Source organism: Sus scrofa, chromosome X, assembly GCF_000003025.6.
Source record: "Sus scrofa isolate TJ Tabasco breed Duroc chromosome X, Sscrofa11.1, whole genome shotgun sequence".
In the NCBI taxonomy this organism is placed as follows: domain Eukaryota; kingdom Metazoa; phylum Chordata; class Mammalia; order Artiodactyla; family Suidae; genus Sus; species Sus scrofa.
The window spans coordinates 58507479-58519564 of record NC_010461.5 but is presented as its reverse complement, the minus strand read 5'-3'; the positions used below and the strand labels follow the sequence as shown (position 1 = coordinate 58519564).

Genomic DNA, 12086 nt, shown 5'->3' with positions numbered 1-12086 from the left:
ACGGCATATGGAAGTTCCCAGGCTAGGAGTTGAATTGGAGCTATAGCCGCCAATCCTACACTGTAGCCGCAGCAACGTGGGATCCGAGCCGCATCTACGACCTACACCACAGCTCAGCAATGCCAGATCCCCCACCCACTGAGCAAGGGCAGGGATCAAACCCACATCCTTATGGATACTAGTTGGATTCATTTCCACTGTGCCACAATGGGAACTCCGCAATACTGGATCTTTAACCCGCTGAACCAGGCCAGGGATCACTGTGCCAGACTGGGGATCAAACCCACACCTCTACAGCGACCCGAGCTGCTGCAGTGGGATTCTTAACCCACTGCACCATGGTGGGAACTCTGAGAATACTATCTTTAAAAAGGCCTACTTGCAAGGTTGGCCCTTGGCTGGTATCTGAAGACTTAGATTTCAGGAAAGTTTCCACCATCCCCTAACTGATAAGGATAGTTTACCACATCTAAACTGAGCAAACAATGTGACTTCTGCCATATTGTTTTCTTTTCTTCTGAAAGTCTAGAGTTTCAGTGTGTGCCAGCCAGAGGGTGCTCATGTGACCAGCCCTTAATAAAAACATGGGATACTGAGTCTCCACTGCTGGTAGGCAACACTTCACACTTGTTGTCACAATTTGTTGCTGGAGGAATTGAGCATATGCCATGTGACTTCAATTAGACAGGGCTCTTGGAAGTTTGTTTCTGGTTTCCTCTAGACTTTGTCTCATGCATCTTTTTTTCCTTTACTGATTTTTATTTCCTTTTGCTATAATAACTCTTAGCCACAAGTATGTCTATATGCTGAGTCCCCTGAGTTCTCCTCCCATAAGTTACCGTATCACCAAACCTGAGGTGGTCTTCAGGACTCCCAAACACACTGCTCACAGAGACAGGATTGTCTAGAGTGACCTTAACTCTCTTAAATATGGCAAAAGCATTGTTTGAAAAAAGGAAGGTAGAAGATGACAAACCTGTAGTACCTGGATGCCTATGGAGCTATCCATGGTATGAATCAGCCGCTGAGCTGCTGTTTGTTGTAAGAGGTAAAAGTTACCTATGGAATTTGAAAATGTTAGATCCAGCTACAGGAGAGTTGGCTCAAAGTGTTCTCTGACTACTTTTGGCCATGATGGCTAAAGTGAGGGGGGAAAGTACAGCCTGGGTGATGTCTTTGGTTTTTCTTTTCACCTCAATGCTGGAGGAGAAAGGGTTCAAACATTCCCAAAGGTGAACTTCAAATGGGCCAAAATGTTGAAAAGTTTGTTTTCCTTTTGTTCAAGAGGGAGAGGAAGAAAAGGGTTAAATTACTTCCCAGTGCTTGAGCAAAGTTTTATAAAGAGAGAGAAAAACACTTCAGCCATTTCTGCCATATAGCCCTCTACCCTCACCCCCACATTACAGCTGGGATCGCCCCTGCAACTATAACATTAAGCCTGTAAATGCTGGATTTTCTGCTCAAGGTTTAAGTAAACTTCGAATTAGGAGAAAAGGATAAACTTTTTAAAAATGGCTTTGTATTCTGTGACTGTTACATCTGGAAGCTTGATAAAAATTGATGTAAAATATTGTATTCTTATAGTCTCATAAAGCGAGAGGGATCCTCTTAATCAGAGAAAGTTGCGAAAAAGAAAAAATAATATCAGTTGGACACAACTACCTTGCTTTTTGCTGCCTGTGGGAAAATTGGAATTCAGATTCTTTGAGTATGGGATATAAAACTAGTTTCCATAAGTAATGATTTTTGCTATAATTTTTAAATTATTGGAGCTTCAGGGGAAAAGAAGACAACATAAAAAGGGAGGATTGCCTTCAAATGAAGATATACTTTTTGAGTTTAAAAAGCAGTTTCTACTTGCTAATGATTTTTTTGTGAAGCCAAATGTCTAACTCTTAAGAAGCTGATGACTTTTTTCATCTGGATGTGTGTATTTTTGACTGGGTTAATTTGGACTGTAAGGCACAATAAAAAAAAAGAGGTTAACGGAGTTCCCGTCGTGGTGCAGTGGTTAACGAATCCGACTAGGAACCATGAGGTTGCGGGTTCGGTCCCTGCCCTTGCTCAGTGGGTTAACGATCCGGCGTTGCCGTGAGCTGTGGTGTAGGTTGCAGACGCGGCTCGGATCCAGCGTTGCTGTGGCTCTGGCGTAGGCCGGTGGCTACAGCTCCGATTGGACCCCTAGCCTGGGAACCTCCATATGCCGCGTGAGCAGCCCAAGAAATAGAAAAAAAAAAAAAAAAAAAAAAAAAAAAGAGGTTAGGAAAGTCTTGCTTGTCACTTGGACTTGGACTTAGACCATAGTTGACCAGCCCTGCACTATATCAGTTTTGCTGCTGCCTAAGAAAAGTCACAGCTTTTTTTGGCATCTTAAATTCACAGATTCTAATTGCCTGGACCTGACTCAGCTGAAACCTGATAAGGTCTACCTAAGGCTACTCCCGTATCAATACCAGATGTACTGAACTGAAAGCAGGCACAGGCTAAATGAACTACACGAACTTTAAATGAACTCAGACTTGGTTGTTGCAGATTTGGGTCCCCCCACTTATGAAACGCTAAACTGTGAAACCACCCTTTGGTGCTGGCTGGACCATTTGGGCTAGTTGGGTCCAGCCAGCACCAAAGGGTGGTTACAGATACCCATAAGAAAAGTCTTGCTCTCTGATGGGACCATCTGAAATTGATCTGTGGATTGGCTCTATATTTTAGATACAGAAACTGATTGCATTCCTAACACATGATTTCTGCAAAAGCTGCAAATTAGGGGAAGGGACATCATAGAGAATGTGACCTCTTCCTCACTCCTGACAGATCAGACTTTTGATCCTTTCTGGGTCTCTGTCATTGAAGTTGATGATCATGTTTGACTTTCCAGATTAGCTGCAGCTTGCAATAGACTGACAGCCTGACTCTACTTCCTTCCCCTTTCTCCTGATACATAAACCCTAGTAAGGCAATGTGCTTATTAAACGTAGCTCTCCACATAAAAAGAATGATCTTTTCTAGGCTGCTTACTAGATAAATGATCAGGACAAAAGTAGTGGGAAGTATAAAAATCCATTTTTAAATATTTAAAAATTCAAGATTTCTTCTTGACCAGTTCTTGTACATGATATCTTTCTGGTTAAATTGTATGAAAATGTTTGCCTATGAAAGTGCTTTTAAACCTCTTATATACATCTCTTCCAGAGAAAAGGTCTGGATGAGGGGCGGGGATGATTGTAAAACTATGAGTGCTAAATGGGAACACACAGATTTTGTAACAGTGGAGAAAAAACAAAATTCTGACACCTGGGGAGGCATGGGTGAAGGGTGAGGGCATTAATGATCTTTGATTTTTTTAGGACTGCTCCTGGAAGTATTCCCCTCATCCCTAATAAAAGCATATGTTGCCTTCCCTGCTGCTGAGGGTGCTTTGAATTCAAACTGACTGCTGAGCCTAAGGTCAGATCTGACCGAGCTGACTATGAGAAAGCAGGAGGTGGCCCAGTCCCTATACCTTCCACTCAGTACCTTCACATGCCATCCACACTCACAATGCAGATGAACTGGTGCTGTGAACAAAGTTATTTGGATCCAGCTGCCCTCAGGAAACTCTTCCATTGAAACCAAGTTCTAAATTGAGTTTTGGAGTTCCCGTCGTGGCGCAGTGGTTAACGAATCCGACTAGGAACCATGAGGTTGCGGGTTCGGTCCCTGCCCTTGCTCAGTGGGTTAACGATCCGGCGTTGCCGTGAGCTGTGGTGTAGCTTGCAGACGAGGCTTGGATCCCGCGTTGCTGTGGCTCTGGCGTAGGCTGGTGGCTACAGCTCCGATTCAACCCCTAGCCTGGGAACCTCCATATGCCGCAGAAGCGGCCCAAAGAAATAGCAAAAAGACAAAAATAAAAATAAAAAATAAAAAAATAAATTGAGTTTTTCTTACTGGGTTGGAAACCCTAGAGCAGGAAACCTCACAGTGAGAGGCCGGCCACATTAGGGATCCTGTTAACCTAAACTGCCTGATTAATGTATGTCCTAATTGGGATGCCCTAACAGTTGTAATCTTTTTTTGTCCAAGGGTACTGCATGTACCCTCTGGGGTTGTATTTATCAGTGAGCCCTGACTATCCCGGCACTGCTTCAGCCCTGGAAGCCATTCAGTTTACTGACCAAGCTTGTGCTGTGCCTAGATTGATGCCTCAAGCCAAGTTAAAAAAAATTAATATAGAAACTTAAGGATGAAGCCACCTGGCTTTTGAAGATACATGTTTTTGGTAATGGATTTGTTTTATCTGGGTCAATCTAAGGCCCCTGAGGACATAACAGGACAATACTGCAGGTTGGTCTCACTCTGCTCTGAGGGAGCCTATTGACAAAAAGACACCTTGTCCAAGAGCCAAGGGGATAGGCTCTACAGAAAAGAATTCACATGGCAGGCCTGGGAATACTACCCTTAGAAAGACAATTCTTAGATAATGGCTTTAAAAAAGAATAAAATTCTAACACATACTATAAAATGGATGAATTTTGAGGCATTGTGCTAAGTGGAACTAGCCAATCACAAATGGATAAATATTGTATGACTCCACATGCATGAGGTACCTAGAGTAAGCAAATTCATAGAGACAGAAAGAATGGTAATTGCCAGGGACTGTGAGGGGGAGGGGAGCATGGAGAATTATTATTTAATGGATACAATTTCAGTCTGGGAAGATGAAAATTTTCCGGAGATAGGTGGGAGCAATACTTGTATAGCACTGCAAATGTACTTATTGCCACTGAACAATTAAAAGTGGTTAAAATGGTAAAATTTTCTGTTATGTACATTTTACTATAATAAAAAAAGGAAACAAAATGGTAGAAACAGTGGATAAACTTGGCTGTGATATCAATCTCAGGTATAATGTGTGCCTCACAGAGTGAACCCTGGAATATGGCCAGAGGCATCGACAGCTCTCTGGTTCTGTCTCTAGGAATGAAGCAAACTAAAAAATGGCACATTTGATAAAAATCATACTTAGGATAAAGAAATGGCAAAAGTGAAATCCCCAAGGAAAAATGTGTCTGAGCACCCCCAACAAAAAATGTTGTACTAATCCTCTCAGTACTGACATGAAAGGATATTTAATATATATTTTGGGGAAAAAGTTTGAAAACATTTCCTCATTGTAAGAGATATTGATGTAATAATTGCCTTTTGAAAGACAAAAAGAAATGCACCTATATTCAACATGGACATCAATTATCATATTCTAATTTCATATTGATAAACTATAAATAAGACATACTCGAAATAAAGTGGAGGTATGTGAATGTCCATACGTGTGCATACACATACACATATATATACACACATGATATTTAGACACATGATGCATCTATTCTGTTTACATTTTCATTAAAATTATGCCTTACTTTTGTTGCTCTCTGATAATTCAAGCCTTCCCCCTTTTTCCAGTTTTCAAAATGGCTCCTCTGTAAAGTAAATTTTACTGTAAGGTCCACAAAATTTCCTATCACATATAAGAATATTTAAAATATTTTGGGAGTTCCCGTTGTGGCACAGCAGAAATGAGTCTGACTAGGAACCATGGGGTTGTGGGTTCGATCCCTGGCCTCGTTCAGTAGGTTAAGGATCCGGCGTTGCCATGAGCTGTGGTGTAGGTCGCAGACACGGCTTGGATCCCATGTTGCTGTGGCTCTGGCATAGGCCAGCGGCTACAGCTCCGATTGGACCCCTAGCCTGGGAACCTCCATATGCCAGGGGTGCAGCCCTATAAAGACAAAAAAAAAGAAGAATATTTAAAATATCTTGGAGTTCCCATTGTGGCTCAGCAGTAATGAACCCAACTGGTATCCATGAGGATGCGAGTTAGATTCCTTTCCTTGCTCAGTGGGTTAAGGATCTGGCATTGCTGTGGCTGTGGTGTAGGCCAGCAGCTGCAGCTCTGATTCAGCCTCTAGCTTGGGAACTTCCATATGCTACAGGTTCAGCCCTAAAAAGCATATATATATATATATATATATATATATCAGCTTATTTGGATGAAACATGTTGTCCCATTGAATAAAATGTGTCAATACTATGCTATTGAAGGGATCAAGATGCACTTTTATTTTACTTTTTCCAGTTTACTATGCCATCTTGAAGCTGATGAGGTTTCTCTTTGGCTTTGTTGAGGCATAGTTTACAATGATAAGTTTAATAATCAGAAAAGCCTTTGTACTTTTCATGGGCTTTAAGGAAATTTCATTATGTGAATACTGGTATTAGCATTCTATCATTCATAGGACTCTTCATTTTTATGTGCATGCTTATCTCATATATAGATGATTTGGCTTCTTTATAAGATCCCAAAATTCTTTAAAAACAGAGATAACTGCTTACTCTTTTCTCTTGAAAAGCCTCACAGTACTATGTCCCAGTATATGACATGAACACTAACTTTGAGACATAGAACTTTGTTTGATGAGAAAGTGTAAACTACTGCAAAAAAAAATGTTTACTGGTAGGATTCGTGCACTAAAAATATCTTGACCATTTATCAATTCTTTATCAGGATGCAACAGTAAAATGAAACTCAGTGGAAGACCCTATAGACACATGGGAGTCCTTGGAACTTCAAAACTCTATGACATTCGGAAAACTATCTTTACCTTCACTCCACAGGTGAGTGGAATGGGCTTCAATGTGCATTGATATGAATGTAAATAAAAGAGAAACACTGTAAAATAAAGCATTTACTGGAGTTGGGACAAGGGTCAGAGTTCCATGGGGCCTTGTACATATCAAATTGCTCAGTAAATATTTGTTGAGTTGGACTGAATTGCTCTTGCATCACAGAGCTGTGCCAAGTGACTGCTGCTACCAAGAATAGTCCTGGATGTTGCAGAAACAGTGACTAGGGATTTTACAAATATTGGAGTACTTTAAAAAGTACTCTTTACTTTGTTAAAGATTAAAAATACTATTGTGTTTATCCTTTATAAACAAAATATATCTTTTTTATCCAGCTGCTGAATTAAGTGTTCTCTTTGTTTGGGGAAGGGCCCCTTTTTACGTGCCTTGAAATCTTTGATATGCTCTTCTAAACAAAAACGTCAATACTGTTTTAGCCATGATTATATACTAATGTTTATTAGCCATATTATAATAGCAAGCCTTATTATATATATAAGGAGGAGAAACTATTTTCTGGAAAGAAAACCTAAGCTCCCCATTTGTCATCTTACATCTGAAATAGTGCAGCTGAGTTATAGACAAAAGAGTGATGAACTAGAGTCTATCTCTGATTTTGCCATTCGCTGGTCATACAACTTTACTAACTTACTCAATGTCTCTTGGCCTTATTTCTTATTTATTAAAAAGGAGAAAAGCCCTCACTGGGTTGTTAGAATTAAATAAAATCATGTAGTGTAAACTATAGCACATTGTAAAAATTTTGAATACTACTCTATGTACCAATGGACCACCAGATACTTTGGGAAGAATCAAGCATTAAATTTGGAGGTATTGTTGCCCCTATGGCATCTTATATACCTTTGTAATATGCAAGTACTTTAAAATATTGATAGTTGTGAGAGCAAATTTTTCAGAGCTGTTACTTTTCTTTGTTTCAGTTCATAGACCAGCAACAGTTCTACCTGGCTCTGGACAACAAGATGATAGTGGAAATGCTTAGAACAGATATTTCCTATCTCTGTAGCCGCTGGAGGATGACAGGCCAGCCCACCATCACCTTCCCTGTGTCACATAGCATGCTTGGTAAGGTTGTATGAGTCAAGGAACGGATATATTTTTAGAAAAAGTTATGAGGTTAGCCCTTCAATATCATAGAGTCACTGGAAAGCTACTTCTTATTTATTCTTTCCGCAGTTTTTTATTAACTCCTGTTTTGTGCCAGGCACGTCTCAAAGCACTGGACATACACATGGGTGAATAAGGTAGATGGGCTTTCTACTCTCATGAACCTTATGTTTTGGGATAAATATGTTACAAATAAACCAATACATAAGAATATTTCAGGTGGTTTGAGAGTTGTAATTCAAAAGGTGTAATAGAATAACTTGGTTGAGACTACTTCAAATAATTGGTTTCATGGTCAATTTGACAGTAACTTTATTAATACATTCATTTAAAGACAGTAATACTATATTCTGCATCTGTCTTATTCCAGTGGAGCATCAGAATTTTATAGATAAGTTCCCAGACTGCTCCTTCTTAAGGCTTGCTTAACTGAAGCAATAAAATCTAGCAGGGAAAAATAAAAAGGCTTTCAGTTTATCTTTTCTTTATTAGCTGGGCTTATTGACATTGCTTATTTGAAACTGGGTGAAAAGCTTTATTGTTCTCTCAGTTCCTGGAGGACTGGGGCCGATAATGAAGCACTACTTCCTTTCTGTGTCTCTGCTTTTGCTTCCAAAAGCCTGTTTGTACTGCCAAAGTACATAGAATTCCTTTTCATTAGAGAAGAATCCTTTGTCATAAATCATTCAAGTCCAGACAGACTGTTTGGAATTTTGGCCACATCTCTAAAGTGCTTCAAAAGCATAGGAGTTGAGGAAGTAGGGTAGTCTTTCTTCTTTTTGTCTCTCTTCTTCATTTAAGATGACTATAAAGTACTCGTTTAACAACTACTATGTTCCCAGAACTGCCTTCAGAAAGTATAAAGTCTAATTGGAAAGGGAAAGCTAATTTGCAAAAATAATAGATAACAGGAGTTCCCGTCGTGGCTCAGCAGAAACGAATCTGACTAGCATCCATGAGGACGCAGGTTCTATCCCCAGCCTTGCTCAGTGGGTTAAGGATCCGGCATTGCCATGAGCTCTGGTGTAGGTCGCAGATGTGGCTCGGATCCTGCATTGCTGTGGTTGTGGTGTAGGCCAGCAGTTATAGCTCTGATTTGACCCCTAGCCTGGGAACCTCCATATACCTCTGGTGCAGCCCTAAAAAAAAGACCAAAAAAAATAGAAAACAATTCAAAACAATGTATAAAGAATTACTAAACAGGAGTACCCTTGTGGTGCAGCAAGTTAAGGAGCCATTGTTATCACTACAGCAGTCCAGTTTGCTGCTGTGGCGTAGGTTTGATACCCAGCCCTGGAACTTCCACATGCCACAGCCACAGCCAAAAAAGGCAAAGAAAAAAAACAAGTACTAAATCATTAGATTAGTATTTTATAGTGATGGTGATCAAGTTGTCAAAATTTCTTGACTTGGTGGGACTTATCCAGGATTTTTGAGATGTGTAGTATTCACATGGGAGGAAGAAAGAAGGAATACTAAAGGTGAGGGAAAAAAATACCATGAGTGAAGCCTTGAAGCAACGTTTGACTTTTATGTGGACAGTGAAGAAGCCAGGTTGAGAAGTGAGTCAAGTTGCATCTTGGAGTATTATTATTTTTCTAATTCAATGAATTTTATTATATTTATATTTGTATAACCATCATCACAACCTAACTTTAGAACATTTCCATCCCAAACCCTCAATCCATTATTATTATCAACAAAATTGGACAAGTAAGCTAAGGTCAGATTATGAAGACCTTGAAATTAAAACAAATTTTCTCAGAAATCTGAAACTATTAAAAGTTTTTGAGCAAGGAGTGACAAGATAAAAGTGATGTTTCAGGAATATTGATTTGGTGACAGTGTACATTGTAGTTAGGAGAGTCTAATGTCAAGGAAACTAATCCACGTATGAGGTGATGAGAAGATACACTGAATTGGTGATAGTAAAAATTGAGTGGAAAAGAAGGATGCAAGAGTCATTTTAGACAACACTTGAAAGTTAGGTGTTGACTGACTAGATGTGAGATATGCATTCAAGATAATGCCAAGATGTTTGAACTAGGTAAATAGTGCTGCCATTGGTGGAAGCAGAGAGATGCTAAAGGAAGATGCCAGTTGTAAAGGGACATGTTGAGTTTGTAGTGACAAAGAGATTTCAAAATTGAAATACCTAATAGTTGGGATGAAATAAATGGCCATAGTTTGGTAAAAGGAATAAAATTAAGATCTAGATTTAAATCAGAAATGTTTGATACTTGGTACATGGTCACATAACAAAAACAGCAGTATCAACAGCAAAAATATCTGCAACATTTATTCAGTACTTTCTCTGTGCCAGGCACTAAGCACTTGGGCTAAGTGCTTTCATTTCATTATTTTGAAATCTCTACAACAAACCTATTCAGGTAGGTACTACTAACAGCCCCATTTTATAGATGAGCGAGGTGATTCATTGGGTAGTCACAAAGCTAATAAGCAACAGAGTCAGGCCTCAAATCAGATCTGTCAGTCCCCAAAGCCTGCATTACCAATAGCTATGTATTTTTGTCAGGGAAAATTTTGTGCTGGTGAAATGAGAATGAACATATTAGTGATCACATTAAAATAGAATTAAATTCTCAATATAAAGACAAAGATTCTTAGGATAGGTAAAAGCAAAATCTAGCTAGATGTTACTTGCAAAAGCTATCCCTAAAATAAAATTATATGGAAAATAAAGGAAGTTCTAAAGATATATCATGCAAATGCAAAAAAGCAATAGTAGTAATATGAATGTCAAAAATAGTAAATAGAATTTAAGGCACAAGTCAGTAAATGGGACAAGTATGATATTTTATATTGATAGGAGTTATGGTACACCAAGATGATGGAACATTTATAAATTTTTATCTACTGAAGAATATCAATGACATATACTAAAGCAGATATTTTAGGAAAACTTAAGGACAATTTGATAAAACCATTGTATAGTTGTAGTGGGAAACTATAACATACCTCTATAATAATGTCACAGATCAGTTATACAAAATAGTTAAAAGATGTAGAGGATTAACAAACCCAATTTTTGTGTTTATGAGTGTATATGAAACTATACCCAGAAATACAATACACAACAAATGTTTATTTTTTAAAAGTAGAAATCAGAAGTTCCCTGGTGGTCTAGCAGTTAAGGATCTGGCATTGTCACTGCTGTGGCTTGGGTCACTGCTGTGGTACGGGTTCTCTCCCTGGCCCAGGAACTTCTGCATGCTATAGGCACAGCCTAATTAATTAAGTAAGTAAAACTAGAAAACATATACATGATAGCATCAGGCATAGGACATAAAATTAATACAAGAATAATTTTTTTAAAATCTGACCATGAAGGAATTAAAATTTTTGCAAATAATTCCTAGGTTAAAGAGGAAATCAAATTTAAAATTGTATGGGAGTTCCCACTGTGGCTCAGTGGTAACGAACCTGACTAATATCCATGAGGACACAGGTTCAATCACTGGCCTTGCTCAGTGGGTTAAGAATCCCGCATTGCCATGAGCTGTGATGTAGTTCCCAAATTCAGCACGGATCCCACATTGCTGTGGCTATGGTGTAGGCTGGCAGCTGAGGCTCCAATTAGACCTCTAGCCTGGGAACTTCCATATGCCACAGACGCAGCCCTCAAAAAGCAAATAAATAAATAAATAAATAAAATTATGTGATGTTTTAAAGTGAAAAATGATACTACTGCTTATCAAAACTTGAGATTTTGCCAAAGTCATATTTAGAAATTTTTATATTCTTGAATACTCTCAACTTGGGGCGGGGGAGAGTTCTGTTTCTAGACAAAAATGAATATACTCACCTCTCCCTAGTCTTCCTACTAAGCACAGCTAAAAACCCTGTTATCTATAATATAAACATAAGAAAACTCTGAACATTAGAAAAAAAGAAGGGAAACTGGCTAGGCACTTTGAACCTGAGAATTGACACAGCAGTGAATTTCCTGAATTTTCCTTCTGTTTCATATTTCCTGGACTGGGTGCTGGAGAAGTTATCATCCCAGAAACACAAATGAGTACAGATATTAAAAGATCCAGGGGAGGAGTTCCCACTTGTGGTGCAGCAGACATGAATCCAACTAGTAACCATGAGGTTGCAGGTTCGATCCCTGGCCTTGCTCAGTGGGTTAAGGATCTGGCATTGCTGTGAGCTATGGTGTAGGTTGCAGATATGGCTCAGATCCCACATTGCTATGGCTGTGGTGTAGGCCTGCAGCTACAGCTCTGATTCGACCCCTAGTCTGGGAACCTCCATATGCCACAGGTGCGGCC

General features: G+C 39.2%; 1 protein-coding gene across 9 annotated transcripts in view; it reads left to right on the top strand.

Moving 5' to 3' along the window:
• Window positions 1–12086, top strand: part of PHKA1 (phosphorylase kinase regulatory subunit alpha 1) — a 127120-nt gene that overhangs the window by 63652 nt on the left and 51382 nt on the right. For all 9 annotated transcript variants that reach the window (XM_021080697.1, XM_021080694.1, XM_021080698.1 and 6 more), the window contains exons 15-16: window positions 6545–6654; window positions 7605–7749. In XM_021080697.1, the coding sequence (XP_020936356.1) occupies window positions 6545–6654; window positions 7605–7749 (255 nt within the window). The remainder of the gene's footprint in view (window positions 1–6544; window positions 6655–7604; window positions 7750–12086) is intronic.